The 22,091-nt window shown below is 36.3% G+C and overlaps 1 protein-coding gene across 2 annotated transcripts in view; it reads right to left on the bottom strand.

Moving 5' to 3' along the window:
• Positions 1-2,948: 2,948 nt before the first annotated feature.
• The window catches only part of TBC1D23 (TBC1 domain family member 23), a 30,325-nt gene continuing 11,182 nt past the window's right edge, over positions 2,949-22,091 (bottom strand). Inside the window, exons 6-19 of one of the 2 annotated variants that reach the window (XM_051780983.1) lie at positions 20,655-20,779; positions 20,501-20,544; positions 19,490-19,593; positions 18,595-18,717; positions 17,543-17,635; positions 15,293-15,463; positions 15,036-15,078; positions 14,280-14,386; positions 13,467-13,609; positions 11,979-12,023; positions 8,849-8,937; positions 6,789-6,924; positions 5,673-5,867; positions 2,949-4,626 (exon numbers count right to left, since the gene is read on the bottom strand). In XM_051780983.1, coding sequence (XP_051636943.1) covers positions 4,545-4,626; positions 5,673-5,867; positions 6,789-6,924; positions 8,849-8,937; positions 11,979-12,023; positions 13,467-13,609; positions 14,280-14,386; positions 15,036-15,078; positions 15,293-15,463; positions 17,543-17,635; positions 18,595-18,717; positions 19,490-19,593; positions 20,501-20,544; positions 20,655-20,779 — 1,500 coding nt within the window. In that variant the 3' untranslated portion in view covers positions 2,949-4,544. The remainder of the gene's footprint in view (positions 4,627-5,672; positions 5,868-6,788; positions 6,925-8,848; positions 8,938-11,978; positions 12,024-13,466; positions 13,610-14,279; positions 14,387-15,035; positions 15,079-15,292; positions 15,464-17,542; positions 17,636-18,594; positions 18,718-19,489; positions 19,594-20,500; positions 20,545-20,654; positions 20,780-22,091) is intronic. The other variant, XM_051780984.1, reaches the window with a different exon arrangement.

Raw genomic sequence — 22,091 nt, 5'->3', positions numbered from 1 at the left:
CAAACCTGCCTTTAAGTGGTCCGCTGGCTGCCAGATCTGAGCTCTGAGCGGGAAAACAAGTAGGGGATGAAGCACCCACCTTCCTGCGTGACCCCAGTGGGTGGCAGGGAACTGGCGGTGCTCCTCCAGCGCCACTCCAGCATCCCGCAAGGACACAGCTGTGCACCCAAACCTGGAGCTCAGCGCTGCTATGCCTACGGCCTTTCCCCTGCCCTATGCAGCCTTATGCTTGTTAAGGGCTCATCCCAAGGGATCTGTACCAGTTGACAGGTAACTCATTCACCTGGGACATCCCCATCTATCTTCCTCTGTAAGAACAGCATCTCCTAAGGCAGAGACATCCCCACAGTACTCCACATCCAGATAGCTGTGTCCAGTTCTGGGCTCCTCGGTACAAGAAAGACAAGGAGCTACTGGAGTGGGTCCAGTGGAGGCCACAAAGATGATGAGGGTTCTGGAGCATTTCTCTTATGAGGAGAGACTGGGAGACCTAGGCCTGTTTAGTCTGGAGAAGAGATCCCATTAATGCATATAAATATCTCCAAGGTTGGTGCCAGGCTCTTTTCAGTGGTGCCCAGTGACAGGACAAGGAGCAATGGCCATAAACTAAAACACAAGAAGTTTTACCTCAACCTGAGGAAGAACTTCTTAACGCTGAGGGTGACAGAGCACTGGAATAGGGTGCCCAGGGAGGTCATGGAGTCTCCCCTTTCTGGAGACAGTCCAAAGCCACCTGGGCATGCTCCTGTATAACCTGCTCTAGATGACTCTGCCTTGGCAGGGGGGTTGAACTGGATGATCTCCAGAGGCCCCTTCCAACCCTAACAATTCTGTAAAACCAACACACTAACATGCCAGGCTGTTCCTCCTTAGCTTTAAACACCAAGTGCTCCCCTTAACACAGAACATTGCTGTCTCACATATGTATTTTCCAACCTCAAGCTTTTTATAAGCATGTTTGTAGAACTGTAGATTCATGTTGTATAGAAGCAGTATTTCTCAAGCAAGAGCATCTCTGTAAGCTGACAGCACATGACAGCAGAAGGGGCAAAGACAAAATGGGTAACCCAGGGTGATCAATCTCTTATAAACATTCCAGGACACATGCAGAGAGATAAAGGATGGGAAGTGCATAACCAAGCAGTGACAAACCTTCCTTCAACAGTGACAAAACTTCCTTCAGCAATCTGTACCTTGCAGCAGTAAAGGGAACCACTCATCCCAAACTGACCAAGCCAAAGGATGGCAGAATGGACAGTGCAGAAGCTCTTTGGCAGGCCTCTTTTATTTTTCACTTGCCCATGGTAATAGAAAGAGCATATTCGATTTTATTTCATTTTTTCCCCCAAACAGCACACCTTGCTGCGCTCCAGGTGCAAAGAACAGCTGTCTCCTGACTTGACACAAAATAAGAAAAGCAGTATCATCCCTTCAAGGTGAAAAGCACAGACTAAAAATCCAGCTTCCCATGGATCAGAGAGACAAAACGTATTTTTCAAGTTTCAAAACAAAAATATCTCAAAGCACTAAGTATACCCAAAACAACAAGCTACACGCCATCACCCTCTCCTTCCCAAAGGGGAAACTTTTCAGACATTCAATAGACTATGCCTATATTGAAAACGGTTATTTGACAGTATCAAAAGCTCTGAAACTACAACTGAAATGAAGTTGGAAGGAAAAGCTACAAGCACAGCTGAGACCCATGTGTAAGGGCTAACAGGAACTCAACTGAAAGAAGAGCAAGCAATGTCTACTTATATCTGGAGAAGGCAATGTAAATAAAACTGCAGCTCTACAGTCAGAGTATTTTTGGTGGGTAATGCATGTGAAGTTCTGTACAAATTCTCCTACACAGCAGAATCTAAAAGACTTTGTGAGACAACTGAAGACCACAGAAGCACCCTCCCTCGCTACGAAACACAAAGGTAAGAGCTTTCAGTTGGCAGGAAAGTTGTCTCCGACTGTTTCTTTCCTGCTACAGACCTCACTTCTATCACTGAAATAAAGAAAAAATAAAAACTAAAACTTCAGCAACAGCTATTATCTTATATTCAACAATATAGACAGCAGTGCATGCAGAATAGAACAAGAGCCTGCAAATCTCTGGCAAATAATTGAAAAAAATTCCTTGAAGATGAAAGGGACAGGAAGTAGCATACCTACTATTTGATTTTTCTTTTCAAAAAATGTCACTCTGGTACTATAACTGGAATTTCTGCTTAGCAATACAAGTTTTATAACAAAGGTAGTAACTACAAATATGTACTATAAGGCAAAAGTAACCTTTAAATTGTGGGTAGAGATGCACAAACATCATTGACACTTCGTAGTTTGGACTGAGCTTTGTAAGATTTGCCTGCTGGTAATTGGCATGTTGCCTTTAAAATTACAAATAATTAGATTCTTAATGGCTATATACATGTCTACACAGAAGAGATTTAAGAACTTACTGTTGCTTTACTTATTGTAGATCTAAAAGGTCTGTATTTGTTGTCCTCACAGGGAAGCATACACATTAGCCACTTTCCATATTTAATACTCAAATACCCCTGTTTAACAACTGAGTGTAATTTTCCCTTTTTCTCCTTCTGACTAGGAAAAATATGTTGTGTCATTCTGTTAACGTTTTCATAATAAAAAATATGATGTTGAGAAGTCTGGAATTTATGCAGAAACCCCTTCTATAATTTGACCACTTGTTAATTAATTTTGACCTTTCTATGAAAGCTTACTGTGGCTTACCCAAAAGTACTCAATGGAATTAGTCTAAATACCAAAATACTTACGTTAGGAAGTCACTGGCAGTAGGTTCTGATGATCTGCAGTCAGCTTCTTCACTCCAAAGACCAAAGTCACTTCCATTTACAAAACACCTTTAGGGAAAACTTCCAATTGATTCAGAGAATTCACACAGTATGCAGCTAAATGCATTCTGACAGAACAAGTTATGTTCAAATTGTACTGGTTTATTTACAACTGTAGTTTATAAACAGTAGCACAAACATCTTTACATGAAAAAAATCTCATTGCTGAAGTAGGCACAGAGTCAGAGACTCTTGAGGATATTTTCAGAAGGGATTAGGAAGAGGAAAATGTAATACAACAGCTGCTGGGCAAAACTATAAATACATGAGCATTGGCCCAGGTGCAATTTCATGCAAATATCTTCAACAGTTCAAGTTCTATTGGTGTTTACTCAGATACTAAGAAGGAAAAAAGAAAAAGGAATTAGTTCCAGAATTAAGGTGCCCTAGCTTGATTCCTAGTAAAATAACTTAGAATAAGTGTTTTTTATAAAGGTCAGTTTAACTTATTTTATCTCCTGATGAAGTACCAAATCGTTGGTTTTGACAGAAATACTCAGAAGACTTCATGCAGCAAAGCTAATCCCCACTATCTTTATTTAACAGTTTTTGATGATTTCCTATCGGTCTACAAAGATGCATTCCTGTTCTGAGCTTTTCACCATGAGAACTGTTCATGAACAAGTGGAAAGCTGATGATAAACAATCACATAGTTGCCATTAATTAATTTAGAAGTTGTTACTTAAAATAATTTACACAAATGCTTGAATCAATGAAGGCAACAGGTTAAGAATATATTTATCACAGGCATAGCACTGGAATCTCTTCACTTAATTTGTGTGAATTTGTTTTCTTGTTGTCAGCATGTACTCACTTTTGTGCTGAACTGAAGGTTTTTAAACATCTAAATGTCTCAGACATTTTGTTTCTGAGGAACAAGGTAACTTGTTTTCAACTGTCATATTCTGTAATGAAACATTAATTTCAATGCACATATTCATCTTTGCATGAGAAACAGCCTCAATCTATGAAATGTAAAATTCTGCTTAATTAAAAAAAATCACAATCCAGTAGTAAAAACTACAGTTAATATTGGTATTTAGAAATAACCCATACCACCAATGCCAGTTACTTTACCAAGTAGTTGGTAAGACTTAAAAAGAAGTTAACTTTACAAATTGCTTGTATTTTTTGCATTTATTTGCAGCCCAAACTGGACTTTACCATTTTTAATGAGGAAACAGTATTTCTAAGATTTGTATCTGCTCTGCTCATAAACCTAAGTCTTTAATTATCTTTGATACTACCCAAAATCAGATTTATAGACCGTAGGCATTTACTTTCCAGGGGTAGTAATTTAAAAACCATTCTGTTTTCAACCGCTTCTCTGTATCTCACAGTGGTTCATTCCTTTAATACACTTAATGTGAACCCAGCTGCATCTGCTTCTGCAAAGATGCAGATCACTCCCATTAAGGCTGCATTAAAGTGAAACAAACTGACCTTTATAATAAACATTTCTTCAAAACCAAGAAGTTATAATAAAAAAATTAAAAAACGTTTCAGAAATTGATAATAATTTACCCTATCTTAAGCCTGCTACTCAGGCACTTCCACCAGCAAACAGAAAAATTCTCATAAGTTAGTATTCCATTGGGAAACAGTCAGCTTGTGTCCACATAAAGTATCTTAGTTGCTTCTTCTTTATAAACTGGTCTCTACAAAGTCTTTAGTTACTAACTCTCCAAGGCATCCAATACTTTCATGATCTGTTGTTTTATGGCTTTGGTAGCATCACCTGCATTTGGAATCAAATACCTAAAAAAAAAAAAAGATTAGAAAAAGGCATCATTAATTCAATATAAAATTTTTAAGCATAAATTTCATAATTCTTTTGATTCTTTCTCTGGTTAGGAGGAAGAGATGAGGGGAATATATTATAATGAAAAATACTGAGAAAATACGATTTAATTCCTGCTTATGCTATGAAACACTTTCTGTTTGTGAACCTAGAATTGCTGAGGAGCACTTCACAGGCCATCTTGGAAAGGAAATGTTCTTCATTAATTGACAGTGGTATAGGTCAGGCAGTTCAACATCTCTACTGCCTCACTGAAGCATAGCAGTCCTTACTTGGCTTTTTGTTTTAAATTCCTATAAATAGCTCTAGATCAATCTGCTCCAGCCAACAAGGTGGTGACAAAGTAATTCAACAAACAGAAAAGTTTTCTGCAACGCTTTAATTTTTCTTTGTCTGGCCCACTACCAAACTTCCCTATTTAGGTAGAAAACTCATCTCCCACCTCGAGAGAACTGAACAGCCACTGCACACAGTTGTCTCCAAGGAAAAGGATAAGAAAATGTCCAACTGATGTTAAAACAGTGCCAAGAAAAATCAGGCCACACCAGTGGAAAGAAGCCTGACATACCTAACTTTCAGGAGTTCAGAGTTTTGAGGTTAGGCTTCTGGACTCCTAGTACAATGCACAGGAAGAGTGAGATGCCTAAAAACATGATCCCATAGAAAAATAACCACTCTGTTAAATCCCATTCTTCACAAATCCCTATTTTAGCTGCAGATGGTTGTCCACTTCATTTCTATTTAAGACATATTACAAAAAGAAAACACTTGCACACATCCCATCCCCAGCAGCTGTCATTGTAGTTCTTCTCTGCTGGAGGAAAGCAAAGGCTCCTCTTTCTGCTGGCAGATCTTTTTTTCTAGTTCACATATGAATTACCTATTCCTAAATAAAAACTATTACTTTGGAACTCAATTCTGGGAATTACAGCATGCCCGACTTCCAGCTGACAACATTCCAGATATCATTACTACTTACACCCCTGCTACTGAGATGGCTTACCTTTCAACTGCCAAAATTTCTATGCCTGAAGTATTGCTATTTCCATATTTAAAGGTGATCAGTTCTGGGTGTTTCTTCTTAGACGTGATTTTGACTACAGAGTTGAGTGCCTGTCGAGACTGTATGTAAGCCAGACCTTTTCGTGATGGAATCTCTCTCAAACAGTACATGTGAGTTGCTGTTACTAGGAGATGACTTGAAGGAAAAGAAAAATACAAATTAAATTTGCTAATGAACTAAGTATCAGGTATTTAGAAAGCTAAATTTTACAAATAAGCTAATGGAGAGAGCTAGATAAAACGATTTCCAAATCTAAGAAGTAGTTTTAAAAACTAGAAAGTTTTGAAATTAGAAAGGTCTACAAAATAGTTCAGATTTTCCTTGAGTATTGTATCATAGCCATTTTTTAAAATGAGCATGGCATCCTTAACAGCATACAAAACCAGAGTGAGCAGTTACCATGATCACCTCAACACAACAGCCATGAGTTCTATCAGCAAAGATCACAACCACCAGTAACATGTCAGGCCACACACAGAGTACAGAAGGTGCCTCCAAGCCACTCTTTCACCCTTCCATCATTAGATTACTAATCATACATCACAGAAAATAAATCTAAAGGGAAAATACTAATAAAAGACAAGAACAGACCATGATGCAAGAGAAATCCTGTTGTGATTTTCTGTTATGCAGATTCAATGGTATGTGTGCTGTTTGGGGAAGTCAGAACAAGCATCATTCTCTGCTTTTGCAAGATCAGCAAGGTCACTGAATCTTAGGGCAAGATGGGTGCCAAGTACAAGGCATAGAGAAAAGCAGATAAAAAAATAGAGCCACAAGTACTTGGGTCTAGTTGGTCTTGAAAATAAGCCTATGTATATTGAACATAGTTTTCTTACTGTCTTGTTCTGCAAAGCAAAACCTCATACTAGGTTTTATACATAATTACCATTCTACAACACTGCAAAGATAAGAATAGGGATATAGTGGTTACATTTTGTTCTAGGTTGTTTCGCACTTTCATTTCCTAGTTTAATATAAAGAATAACTTAATTGACCAACTTTTTTTTTAATCAAGACAGACATTTTCATTAAACTTCGGACCAATTTCAATACCTGGGAAACATATGACCATTTTCTTTTACTTCATTACATGGAAAGTTATACTTCACATCAGGTTTATTTATCCATGTTTGGATGTTGACGACCTCTTTTCGATCATCATCTGACATTGAGGAGCTATCAATTTCATCTGTTTTGAAGGGAGGAGGTAAAAACATAAAAAAAAAAAAAAAAAGAAAGTATTTTTACTCACCACCAGACAACTTTTCAATTCACTTAAACCCAGAGGAGCTACACTGGTTCAAACCAAGGTCCACTTAGCCATAAACAATTATTCAGAGGGAAGAAAGAAAAAGGCAGGCGTATCTGATACAATTATTTTTAGCTCAGGGGATATCTTTGGCTGGTCCAATTTGTCTATTCGGTAAAGTTTCATGGATTTCTTTTACATGAACTTGTCCAGAAACTCCTTGAAGCCATGTAAACCTTTTGCATCTACACCACCAATATCTTTTGGCAAGGGGTACCAAAACCAAACCAACTACAGTCCAGGAAAGTCTCCTCTTGTGTCTTCTAGTTTCTTGTACAAGAAGAAAAAAACACCTGTTGATCCCTTTCAAGGCCAGGTATTATTTCTGTGGACCACTTTTCCTTCATTAAAGTACCTTTTTCACATAGCAAAACTTCTAATATTCAGTTATGCCTGTTGTGAAAGCCCCTGCTCAAGCAGAGCCACCTAGAGCAGGCTGCAATTATTAGAGCTAATGGCAATTCTTTACTACAAAAAACCTCAGAACACTAAAACTTCACAGAAACAATTACAGAGAAACAGGTTCTTTTTTTGCATTCTTCCATTCCAAAATAATATATATTTCACTTCATATGTGCTGGCTTTGCTTATTCAAATCATTGCAGCAATTCTGCTTACTTACTAAGTCTAATAGTCTTTTAAAAGCAAATGTAAATAGAACTTAGCCAACAACCACTACCGAAAACATGTTCTAGACAATCTGTCTTTGAGGAGCTGGTTTTCTGAAAGCACACAGACTTTCCCAGACACTATTATGGATGCTCAAAGAGCTGTGCAAACTTAATTACACGGCATTTGGAGAAGCATCTTGTTAGTGCTAAAGCTTCTGCCTGACAATTTAATTTTGCTCCTTCACAATTTTTATAGCAGACGATGATGAACTGTTTGTCATCAATCTTATTTAAACAATTCCAGATCCTATGACTCTCTTTCATTAATCTTCCTAAATTATTTTGCACGTCAAAGATTCTTAGACTAGTTACTTGTTTCTCCCATGGAAGCTGAGCATACCTTTTGGTCACAGAATGGTTACTTGTGAGATAATGATGACTGGGAGTGAGCTAAAACTACCAGAACAAAACTAGGACAAAACAGCAGGTCTTCACCACTCTAATGTTAGCACTGGTCTCAAAAAACCCCAAACAAACCTTTGTGAAGTGTGTGGTGTTCCAGTTTTGCTTGTAATTTTTCAATCGGATAAAAAAATTAAACAAAAATTGCATGTTTTTTTTTCCTACAGTATTCTGCATGCATATCAAGAGAGGAATCAATTATTAATTGATTCAATGCTGAAAAGTAAAGTCCAAAACACTGGAAAGGTGTGCACACATTAGCCATATTAAGTCTAACTCCAACTATATTTCAGAAATTCAGATCATTATATTAACTGCAAATACTAGATAATCAAATTGAGTTATATCAGCAAAATTAGGTCCTTTATATTTTGCTTACTGTAGTGAAGTAACAACTGTCAGTTTATGTGTACAAGACCAGTGTAGAAAAACACATCTTTTCTACAGAAATAACAAGTAAAAACAAAAAAAATCCACTAAACCCATGCATTTCCATTTCTTCCTGTTGGCTGTTTGGTGCCTACCACAAATTATTTTTTATTTAGTCTGCTTCTATATATTTGAAGAGGGTTGGTCCGAGGCACCACCATAACAAATATGATGAAGGATAATAGTTAGAAAAATGTCACATTGCAAGACAAAGGTATAAAATACACTCTTATGATTTAGCCCAACTTAATAATTTTGTCTAAATAAGATAATCGAGGTAAGAGGAAAATCTTCTACTGTACCAGTATCGTACTCTTCTTCATCCCCGATGCTGAATACCGGTTTCACACCACGGTAGGGTTTTCCTACTCTGTCACTGCTGCTGACATGTCTGTTGGCAATGAAAAGGGCAGGAGAAGACATGGGATGGGAGAAGAAAAGTAACTTTCAAACTGATGGCATGACTTCTACAATAACATACTAGCAAAATGCAAACACAGCTGTGCGACAGAGAAGGACGAGAGAATTTCATGGAGCTGCCTGCAAGGAAGATGTGTGACCCATCGAGCAGCCTGGTTAGTGAAAGCATGTACTTCAGTGACGTGGTGAGGCTGACTGATGTAACAAAGAAACTGAAAAGAATTACTGTTTTGTTGAAAAAAGGCACTTTCTTAAATGACAGCATACACTAGAGACCTGAAAACTGGCAACGTGCCAAGTTTCTAGCGTGGAACTGAAATCTATCTGGGCAGTCAGCGTAGCTTCACAAGGATGCCACGTTTGGATGGAGGGAAAAATAAAGACGACTAACTAATATGTCAGGAAGGTAATTTTTCTTGTTAATTCTTTGAAAAATAACGAAATATCTTTAGACTTTCTAAGTGGGGTTATTATAAAACATCCACTGTAGTGTGAACTTTGACTTCCTGCCCATTACTTTGTCCAGCACGAGTCAAATCCTGAAATATTTGGTCAAACAGTTCCTACTGCTACAATTACAGCATCACTGTGATATTGACCTCAAAAATCACATCTCTATTGCTTCTACAGATCATATTAAATGACAGAAACACACACAACTGAGTCTTAATGTTTGACAGTAACCGCTGCAAATCCCCAAATCCTTTAAAGCTCCAGCTCAGAATGCTGTGATTACACGGTCACAGCTGAATTGTTAAATGTTCTTGCCCTCAACTGCTGACAACACCTGAAAAATACGAGAAAAACCTAAAGGTTCAGAAAGCCACAAAACAGGCTGAAAAAAAATAAACAGTTCATGATTTTAGTCTCTAGAACTGGCAACAGTAGTGTAAAAAAACCAGAACCAAACCAACACATGCCTCTCCCTTCCCCTATTTCAAAAACCTCCTTCCCTATAATGTGTATTTATGTTTCCTATTAATTTTAAGACTTGTTTCCTATTTTAAGTATATTCACAAACTCCAGTTTACATGCTACTGTAGAACCAAACTAGACAGGGAACCTCTTTAGTGCTAGACAGGGAATCTCTTTAGTAATAGGTAAACTAATACTAGTACTTAGGTATACCTGAAAGTAGAATTGAAAGTTAGAAAACTACATTTTCCATGGGTTATACAGACAAAATGAAAGGAAAAGCTAAATAGAAAAAAAACCAACAAAACATAAAATGCAGTCTATAATGGAACAAAAACCAGACATACAAAAACATGCTCATTAGTGTTTAAGACAATAAGCATCAATGACACTGACAATTCAAGAGGGCATTGCTTCTACATGGAGGGTTTTGTAAATATGCTTTAATAGCACATAACCAATTGAGTAAGAAGCAGCACATATAAATAGTGTCAAATTGAAGGACACAGAAAGGATCTAAGAGAAGATCTCACTGGTGTTTATAAATTGAAGTTAGTCAAGACAAGAGACAATAAGAAGCTACTTTATAAAACCCTGGTAACAACTTAAACTAGAAATGGATTTCCTTTAAGGTGTTTACACGGAAAGCTATTGTTACATTGTTACAAATTGAATGCAACCTCCTTTAGTGACAAACCTGCCAAATGAAACCTACCAGAGATAAACACAAAGTGGATCTAATTGAATGGATGGAGAAAAAAATGCCATTCTAGGGTTTTAAGAGCTGCAATTTTAAGAAAATACTCCAGTGACATACAGTGTGAACTAATTTATTATTGCATCTTCCCAATGAAAGAAGATAAGCAATAGAAGTGAAAGGAGTAAGCAAAATAACCAAAGTAAAACCTCAACCTATCAAAACTTCTTGGTTACAAATACAGATTCACGTGTCTTTTGAGTTATGGAAGAATCACTGAAGTTGGAATTTTAACACTTTCTTACCATATTCTAGAAACTGATCGGGTAAATGTGGGGTAAGATCCCCATGATCTTTAGGATTTCTAAATTAACAAAACATACTATGTTTTGGGCTATTGGGCTATTCCCACCTTTTTTTTTTTAAGTAGAATACCGGTTAACATTACTATTGGTTTTGCTCACACAACACCATTCTGCAACGCTTATGGGCAAGTCCCATCTCAAATTATGTGCAAACTACTTGAAAGAAAGATTGGTCCAAAATCCTTGAAAACCTAAATAGCATTTTGAATCCTCAGTAATTCATCCAGCATGAATCTTCATGCATTTCAGTGTATGAGGGTCAAATGGTACAGAGTTCCTAAAGGATGCTCAAAGTTCTGAAGTGATTATGCACGAGCCACTCTTCATTTATCATAAGTAATTTTACACAGTATCAATTCACAACTTTTATTTCTGAAATAATTATAAGGCAATACATCTGAGACAAATGTGAGGGGCCTCCACGTTTACATGAAAGGCAGTAGTTACGTGAACAAAATGAGGGAGAGTTGCAAAGCATATTTACTTATTAACTCGGCATTTTTCTTTTCCCAGTAATGAGCATGTCTGTTTCTATCAGCATGTTCTACCACCATGTGATAAGAAGCACAAAAATTTGAGATTTCCAGACAGAATTTCCATATGGGTTCCCTGTCATATCTAAGCTCTAAGGATGCTTTATGAACAGTTTATGTCCCATACTTGTCTGTCTTGTTAAAATTTTAAGTCTTAATTTGTTCAGTAACTGCTCCTGCAGTCTTCTACTAGTACAAGTAATTAATAAAATGTCGATAGGAATGACAAGTAAAAAAAATTCTATACAAAGCAATAATAAGGAAGAGAATGGAAATAACAAAGCAGAAACTAAGAGAAGAAAGCACTGCCAATACATTCTTTTTTCTTCCTTTAGTCTCTTGACCAGTACTTGTAAAAAGCAATAGCTTTAATATATTAAAAAAAATTATATAAAAATATGCAAGCAATCTTGTCAGTGTAACCAATGCTTACAAATATTGTGATGCCATGCTCAATACAAGAAAGGTGGTTTTAGTCAGACTGCTTAATTATCAAGCTTACCGCTCCAGGCTTGCTCTGTCTGGCCAGGAAATATTGAAAGGTATTCTATAGTACATTGGGGCAGAGGACAGAACAAAGAATTAAAAAAAAAATGCAAAGGAAAAATCTAGATAAATAATTGAAATTCTCTATATTGGCAATGTATCTTCTTCGAGGACGATGCTTATAAATAAAAGCAATGCTTCATGACAGCTACACACAAGGTAGAGAAATATTTGTAAAAAAAAATCTACTGAAAGATGCATTTTCCATGCTATGTATGGTTTACATATAAGCCTTATTTGATTTCACAAAATGACTTGGGTTGGAAGGGACCCTAAAGATCATCTTGTTCCAACCCCAGTGCAATAAGCAGATACCTTCCCCTAGACCAGGTTGCTCAAAGCCCCATTCCAGCCTGGTCTTGAACACTGCGAGGCATGGGGCATCCACAACTCCTCTGGGCAACCTGTTCCAATGTCTCACACCCTCACAGTAAAGAATTTCTTGCTCATATCTAATCTAAATCTACACTCTTCCAGTTTAAATCTTCACATTCATTCAGTTTAATTCTTCACACAACAAAAGCTACTACCAAATGTTATTTAATATTTTTTTGCCTCTTAATACTAATTTAAAAAAACATTTCCAACATGAAAAGGACTGATCTATAACTTTTGATTAGGTACAAGATGACTAAAAACTACTGTTCATTTGGCATGTATTTTAAATCCTGCTATCAAAGAAACACTAATTCTCTGAGATTGTTGAATATCAATGTCTTGGCAACATACAACTTCAAATACTGGACTTTAAAGAACTACAACAGGCTATTCATTTAAAGCTTTGACAGATGAAAGCTTTTATTCTTGTACCTAGTTAAGGTAAGTACTTGGAATAAAGAATTTCAAATTTGAAAGTGTCTTTTAACATATTTGTACATTCTTGTTCCTAGCTGCACTCGAAGATACAATAAACAAACAAAGGTGAATTCTGGGTTTGAAAAGCAGCTTCACATCAGAACTTGAAAAATCAAGATCCTCAAAAAAGTTAACCTCAGATTGACAACATGCAGCAGCCAGAAAATCAAAACAGAACGAAACCAACCAACCAAAAAAACCCCATCCATAATCCTGCTGTCATTAATTCATTCCATTAGAGTCAGGATGGACAGGAACTGAAATAAAAGTGAAATCATTCTTCGCTTTTAGACTGAATACAAAACCAACACACTAAAAGAAGTCAAACTAACCATACAGCAACAAATTCTAGATAAGCATCCAAGAGAAAAGGCTTCTCACACTGGCTTTGCACTACTAAGGCAGGACGGTAGGGTTACCGGGTCATGATAAAATTGTGAGGAGGGTAGAGGTAGAAAATCTAAAAACTGAAACTGGAAGGCAACTTTTTTTCCTAATTAGCCCAGTTGTCACTCTTATAAAATAGCCATATGGCATGGGAAGTCATTCCTCCTCATGCCTAATTCACAGTGAGATATAAATGACGTACCTGTCCACTGGAGTAGATGTATTTTCAATAAAACTAATAACTTTTTCTTTCACGTTCACAGATTTAGTCTTCAAAGCAACCGTCATTTTATTCACCAGGGACTTAACTCCTTTTCCATCCCCTGAACCATTAGGAGCATCACCCTGTAAAAGTAACTCCTCTCAGGATTAATCATATAAAAATAACGTTATTTCATCTCTTAATTTATTAAGAAAGGAAACAGACTACAAGATAGTAATCTACTTTTTGCTACTCAGCAGAACATTAATTACAGAATTAAGTATTTCTTTAGAGTTCTGTCAAATAACAACAATGACATGTATCTGAAGTAAAGATGATCCAGTAAAGAAAGCTTGACAAACCATATTACTGAGCACTCTGCTATGTAAATCTAGAGGAAGGAATCCTATTAATGACATATTTCATCCAAATTAAGAGCCAAATTTTATGCATAACGTTTCAGCTGTAGAAAAGATAAAATTTTGAGCTTTGCCATGAAATTGTATGCCACTTTATAGTAATTTATTCACGGAGTGAATAACAGACAGGAAAAGAGTTATCTATTACATGTATTCTGCCAGAGAATGACTGCAAGCAAGTTCTTTTCTACAAGCTCTTCCCCTCAAGAGAATAAAAGTGTTTAGGTTACCTCTGATTAGACAGTGAATACAGTTTGAAATTAAACATACAACTGTAAACAGTCATGACTTGCAGTAAGGCATTTTACAGCACAGAATGAGGAAAATGAAGAAAAAGTTCAGCACACCTGGAGCTTCCATCCCACTATACCACTTGGGCTTAAAATTCACTTACATCAACAGAGTTTATGCCATTTCTTGAGCCTGAGGTACTAGCAATCCAGTGGCCATATCCACTTTCTGGTCCTTCCACATTGATATCTGCTAAGTGCTGCTGGAGAGCTGTTAAAGGGCCATTAAAAACATTCAAAATTACACTGGATTTCATCTGTTGATGAAAATATTGTATATACCTGAGACTAATGGGTAACAATTTTTCTCCACATGACTTAATAAAATAGATTAATTCAGATACCACTATAATAATTCCTGTTTTTTCTTTCACTAGTACAAAGGCATAAGGATAATCTTTATTTTAGTAAAGTAAACAGCAGCAACTAAAAATAAATCACTGCTCTGATCTTGAAGACAGCTCTTATGACACTGCATGTATTGACTAGTAATGCCTCTATACTCATATTGTAGCACAGATCTCTCCACTGCTGTAAAGCCTGATGATTTCCAGCAACATAAACTGCAGAAGTATGAACTCTTCATAGAGTCTGCAATCTACAGGGGCTAAAACATCAAGAATGATAAGTTAGAAGAAAGAGGGAATTTCCCCATTTCCTGCTTTAATTTTTCTCCATTCAGAAATTTGTGTAACCACAAATGTGCAAGTGCACAGTGTTCACTTAACAAAACAAAAACCTGACAAATGAGACCTATTTGCTACTCATTTAGATGATTTTTAGCAAAAGCCTCACAAAAATATCAACAATGACAAGATAGCAAGTTTTCTCAAGCCAAAGTTAATTATTAATAAGCTTACCCATAAATCCTCCTTTGGCAATGCTTACGTACTCCTTATTTTTCTGCAACAGAAAAGACAATTTTGGTTAAAACAAAAGTCTGTGGAGTAAGTTTACAAGTATGGTAATGAAACATGGGTTAGTTTGTTTGATAAAAACTGTAAACTTGAGTAATGTAGAAAACAGTTAAGGGGAAAATGTTTTGTCATTTATTATCAATGATACATGCAGACACATTTTATCTCAGCTATTAAAATCAACAGCAGTTTAGTTGTACCTGTAGGAAGTGTGCTAACACCATGTTCATGTACATATCTTCTTCTTCCCTGCCACTTCCCATGAAGCACAGATGTTCCCCACCAGCTATGGAGCCAGACTCAATAGATTGTTTTTGTGCTTCTAATAGTGATTTTACAGACTGTGCAAATTCTGATGGGTTTTGAAGCATCTGTGGAGCGAACAAACAGAAACTGTTGTTTAACACCAACATACTGTAACATGAGTTGTGCAAAGAAACAAACTTTGAGAATGGTTATTATTTGTTGAGCACAAACAAGGCAACACAAGAACTGTACAAGTCACACAAACACGAGACCACCTGATTGGAACCTCATGTTCCGTAAAGAACACTGAGAATGGTCCTTTTCTTCCTCACTCCACTTGTTCTCCCCAGGAAAGAAACACAACTAACATCTGTTAGTTTATTTTTGCAGGCATAAATAAGAGAGGAACGAGTGTTTGCAACTTTCATGTTGCATTAATTTGGTAATACAGCAGTGGGACTGGTTTCTACATTTACATGTGCTTAAACACAACATGTTCAAACTTTACACAGTTGAAACCTTTTAAAATGCGTAGGATTTCTAGGTGCCTGAAAGGTTCTCTCTTGTCTCCCCACTAAGCTTTTTCTCATTTATTTATCAAGAACTGGGGAAAAAATTACCATTGGGAGTACAAGGAGATATCTGTGATTCTTTGTACTCTCCAAAAATTGAGGCTGTGGTCTCCTGAAGGCCTACTATGATGCAAAAACATGAGTTGCTATAAGAAAGAGATGGAGAAACAAAGACTTTCTCAATTCAGGTTAAATTTTAACCTGCATTTGTGGGGAATTCATAAGGAAATTCTGACCTGTAACTGGACTGGGGAGAGGAGGGAGGAGGAGGGATTCTCATTATCTAGCCTTTACAGTGGATTAAATGATGACGTTCAGTCATAAACACATAACCTAGCCATCAGTAAGTCAAGTTGAACATTAACTGGGGTCTTCTTAGAGCCAAATTCTGCTGCTTTATAACCTCACTACTTTCTCTATCTACAAATGAGATGGATTCCAAAGAGCTTTCTTTCCCTGCTGTCTGTCCTTACAGTAAATTTTGTGTACTTTGCACATACTCTGACACTGCCAACTCTCCCCTACTAAGCCACGTCCCCAAGTACCATGTTTACAGGTCTTTAAAACACCTCCAGGGATGGTGACTCAACCTCCTCCCTGGGTAGCCTGTTCCAATGCTTGACAACCTTTCTGGTAAAGAAATTTTTCCTAGTATCCAACCTAAATCTCCCCTGGGGAAACCTGAATCCACTTCCTCTTGCTGTATTGCTTGTTACTTAGGAGAAGAGACTGATACCCACCTTGCTATGACCTCCTTTCAGATAGTTATAGGGTGTGCTAAAGTCTCCACTCAGACTCATTTTCCCTCCTGTATAATTGTATTTGTGCAAATAATACTGAATAATGCATACTTTTAATTAGAGAGGTAAAGATATTAGATGTAGGACTGAACTTCTTAACTAAGTAAGGTATAAAAGTCTTTTGTGGGGTATATACATTCCATACATATTCCATAGACTGCAAAGTAAAGTAAATGAGGGTTAATCTAAAAGTGAAGAATACACTGTTATAGTCAGCTGAAGTGGAAGTGATTTTGGGGAAAAAAGAACAGAGAAAAATATGACTGAATGTTCAGTTCTGACTTCATAATCAAATGGAAAGTGCAGCAAAATCTTTATTGAAGTTATTAATCAATAGTACACCTCAGTCCCAAAATAATTGCACTTCCTCTCAAATTGTACTGCAAAAATTTTAAAGAAGTAACCAAATCCTTTTCAAGACATACACCCCTTAAAAACATACTGTGGTAGGACTGACTGAGACAAAAAAAAGACAAAGAAAAAAAATGCTTCTTGTTAAAATTCATGACACCTTTCACTGGAAAATGATGCTAAAAAGAGATTTTTCCTCCAAGCAATGACTAGTCTTTAGTCTGTATGGGTTTCCAGTCCTAACCAAAGAATAGGAAGCCTGGAATCCCAAATTCTAATGTCATTAAGGACTAAACTTGGTAAAATGATGGTTCTACGATCTCCTTTAGAGAAGCTAACTTTTGAAACCTCATCACATAGCTAGACACTGAGTCCACAGACTAAAGCCTACACTAAGGATACTTTATTTTCAAGACAGACACTTCTCTCTCCTTCTCTCTCAGGACTCAAATATCAGTGAAGAAACAAAAAGCATACGAACCAAATCCGAGTCTAAATGAAAGGCTGTTGATAAATGCCCAGCATTGTATTGCTCTGCAGGACGACAATCCACTACAAAGAACCTTACTCCTTCCTGAAAGAGAAGGATTTGGCCTGTTACAAAATTTTAAAATTGTGTAATTATTGACATAATTCAATTACATTTTAATACTAATTCCAATACTACAGGAACTGCTCGAAGGGGCTAACAGCTGTTGAAAAATCTTACTTCATTTGATTAATCTGAACTTCTGCAGTTACCAGACCACCAGCAGTATTCTAGTAGTGGCTTTCCATTAATGCATCAGCTTGTGCACGGGAAAGGATCACCCAAGTGCAATACACACAGTGTAATTATCTCTCCTCTACTGAGAACAAACAGCTGGTACGAAGGCACGCATCAACAAGACAATGCAACAGTCCACTACTGATAAGCACAGGATAGTTTTATATCCCACTGATTTAAACAGGATATAAAGAGATGCTTAACTGTATTTGGACTAGAAAAAAACCCCAGCAAGCTATTAATGACAACACTGGGCCCTGGAAACTGCTACAAAAAGTCAGTAGTCAATAAGAAACACTGTAATCTAACTATACAATGATCCATATACTGGTCTTCAACACTGAAAGTCAAGTCCCTGCATCTAACAATGTCTGCAATTAACTACTACCGAAAGAGCATTAATCAATTTTATTTGTTCATTTAAACTTTTCATTGGCAAAAGACAACATACTTAAAGGTACTGAGAAGTGGGTTTGAAATTTTCCTCTCCTGTAGGCTACATGTGGAAATTCAAATTAGTGAGATATTACTTTAAGTTTACACTCCTCAGATTCAAATCACCTGTATTAAGCTCTAGTTGCTACAGCACAAATGCACTGAAGTCAGCAGATCATTTACAAGGGAGACAACTTCAAGACAAAACCATTTTTTTCTGAAATAGCAAATATATATTTGTGCTGTTCGCATTTAAAAATATTTGTCAGTAGTAAGTGATTCTTTTCCTTTTCTATAAAGTTGGGGTGTGAAGGTTAATTCGGTATACTGACTCCTTGTTGCTGATTTGCTTGAAGAATCTCAGACACAGAAACTGCTAGACAGAGAGCCTGGCTCAAATCTGTGTCATCATCTTTGAGGCCCAGCAAGCTGCTGCCAAAAAGACTGTGGTTGTCCTAATAAGGCAAGAAAAAAAAAGTTAACTGGAGCCATTGTCTTTAGATGTGAAAGTTTAAAATAAAACTATATCCACTAAGTCACAAACATTAAACTTGACACATGCTTATCCTATCCACATAGTAATCATATTTTTGATTAACTGAAACTGAAAATCATGTCAGGGTCTGAACTTCATTAAAAACATGCTTGTTCACCATTTTGACCACACCAACATGATGAAGTGCCTCTGGCATTTGTCTCTTGGTTGTTTGTTTTGGTTTGTCCCTCAAAAAAATCTCACGTACCTGTCTACAAGGATCAGACAAAGTACATATAAGCCAAAGGCAATGGCTATCAAATATTTAATTTTATTCAGTGAAGTCAGATATCTTGAATAAGGAAGAGCTGCAAAAACAGTGCAGGTGATAACAGCTTTATCTCTAGTAAGCAACCCTTTCCTCTTTGCTATCACAAGTACAGCCAGGACTGTGGTGCAGTCTACTACACTGCAATTGTGTCAATATGACTTCTTACAAGAAACTTCATGACTTCTTACAAGAAACTGGTTTGCAAAACAAGGTCATCAGTCAGGAAGTAAGAATATTGCAGGGAAGCTTCTCTCCAAGATGTTTCACTTAACCTTCTTATCTTACAAAGATCCTAACAGTAACAACCATCAGAGTAACAACATGAAAAAATTGTTAAAAAAAACTGCAGTGAAACATTCAAAGTTAGTGAGTGCTTAAACAGCCACCAAAAAGAAGAGAATTTCAAGATTACTGTTATTACCTTCCTGAAAGAAGCTGGAGTTTTGCTACAGTAATATTGTGCCAAAGAGAAGAGATCTTCTATATCCTCTAAATCAAGATTGGCTGGTGAAGTTTCTAAGAATTCTGAGACAGACAAACAACATAAGTGCAACACTGTTTCAGACATAGAAATGAAGCAACACACATATTTTCAAATAGTAAGAACACTTATTTTTAATAAGGCATAACGTAAGCTAGTTTATTGATCCAACATTAATATTGATCCACTCTCTAGATGGAAAGAGAAGACTCCTTATCCATAGGAAATACTCCTTATCCATAGGAAACTTATGCTTTTTAAAAGTTCAAACCTTCTACACAAACTAATTTTTAACACATTCTTACTTATACATAATTTTAGTTTTCAGTTGTAATTCTAAGTCAGCTACCTTTTTTAAAAAGGTCTGACCAAGACAGTCTTCCTGTTATATGTCCAGGATGATACAAGAGTGTAGTTCTACAGTAAATGGTGAAGATGCAAAATTCCAAGCACTCTCATTTTTAACTACTAGGGGATTAATTATATTGTATTATGTATGTGAAAAAATACAAAGGCAGATGAAATATGCTCACAAGAAATGTAGGGTATTTTCTATAAAAACAGAAGAGGGTAAGACAAGAACAATGAATTAGGCTCAAATCAAGTGCATATGAAGATAATAATCCAGAAAATACACCAAGTGCAGTAGATTTAAAGAAGGATTTGAAAACTGCTGCTTTGGGCTTAGAAACACAATAATTGTTTCAAGTACTTCAAACTGAAGTATAAAACTAGGTGTGGGACTACTAATAGGAAACACAAGGAGAGAATGTTAAGGGTAAATATGATGCAGCAAAGAACAGTAAGAAAGGAATTAATGGGTGAGGGATTAATGAGAAAAGTCACATGGAAATAAATCATTCAGTTATTCAGTAATTAAAAATAATAATAAATGGGAATTACAGTATATGGTAAATATTTCACTAGCAGTTATGTAAGAGCAGTACTTACTTATCATTTCTTCTTTATCTGATTCTTGTGCTAAGATAACGTCTCTGAAAACAGTAAAGTCACAGGCACAGATTAAGTCAGTAAAACCAAAATGAAACAAACCTGAATTAAAACAGTGTCAGTAAAGAATATTCCAAATTAACTATACACTTACTTTGCATTGACAAGGATGATCAACATTAAGAAATAAATAAAGAATGGATCTGCTTGTTGTAGATATCCATCCCATATTGCCTGAGTGACTTCAGCTGAACAGTAATATGAGAAGAGGCTTCCAAGCTAAAAAATTTGGAAAATAATGTGAGAAAAAGCAATAACCAGGAACAATCTTATCATGATAACATTTTTAACTGAGATACCTAACAAAATAAACCCAGTAAAATTATGGTAAAACATCTGTCTGCACTGTGCACTGAAGGATAGTTCTACCCTCAAAACCAATTTTTATGGAAACAGTGCATAACACTACAGATTATCTGTGAACAAAGACACCTCGTGGGAAGGCAAAGTTGGCTGTACACTGTCAGAGTTATAAATTCAACCACAGACAACACAATCAAGCTGGAATACTGTTTAGCTCATAGACACTGCTAAATATCAATTACACCAAGAAGAAATTCATAGGAGAATATATTTACTCAAATAGCATAGCAATTAGGACTTTGAAAGGATCCTGCAAACATAATTATTTTTATTTTTCACAGTAGAATTGAGCTAATTGAACATGGCTGCAACATTAGTTTAACAACATCACTTACTTAACATTACATTAAGATGCTTTACGACTAATTAAACATTTGCAAGCAACAGAAAATTTTCATTACCATTTAAGAAACTCTTTGCCTGTTCCCATGTTCCCACTTGAAAATACATCCTCTCTGATATGCACAAGTTCAAAGAGGATAAAAGGTAGGAACTTCTTTTCATACGTGTCAGATAATATTTGCAATCACACCTAACTCAAATGCTGACTTCACTGGGGTCTTACAGAACTTGCTGATGCATGCAAATTCTGTATCAACAGAGCCACAGCTTTCAAAAGCTCAGTCTCTGTTTTTAAACACTTTCATGGAATATTTCAACATTTCCTAGTATAATCTCTTAGCAAAAGATAAGATCTATTCTGACTCAAATCCAAATGAAGACAAAACTTTAGTGAACAATAAGATAATGACAGGTGACAGGTCTCTGTATGTTGCTCATATATTTCTTCATAGTAGCAATACCTCTATATAGAATAAGAATTTTCACAGATGAAACAAGGAATTTTACTGTAATATCATAATAATAAATGAGGCTTAAGACTTTTTGCTGAAATTGTACACCAGAAAGCGTGGCACTGAATACTGGCAGCTACACCTACCTCACTTCCCTACCACCCTTGAGAGGGAAGATTATTTTTTTTCTCCTAATTAAGCACTAAAATTTTAATAAACAACTTCAAAGAAGTTTTTATTTACTAAGGAAAATTCTATTAAAAATGGAGATTGAGTAGTAAAAAAAAAAAATAAAAAAGACCCGATACCTCTTTTGAAGGCTCATAACCGGCAAAAGGCAGATTCTGAGCATATAAAAATTCTTCCTGGACACA

This window comes from Manacus candei, unplaced genomic scaffold (genome assembly GCF_025592945.1).
Source record: "Manacus candei isolate 608988 ecotype Guabito, Panama unplaced genomic scaffold, ASM2559294v1 h1tg000014l, whole genome shotgun sequence".
Lineage (NCBI taxonomy): Eukaryota > Metazoa > Chordata > Aves > Passeriformes > Pipridae > Manacus > Manacus candei.
The sequence above is the reverse complement of the archived record's forward strand: the minus strand, read 5'-3'. Positions and strand labels throughout refer to the sequence as shown.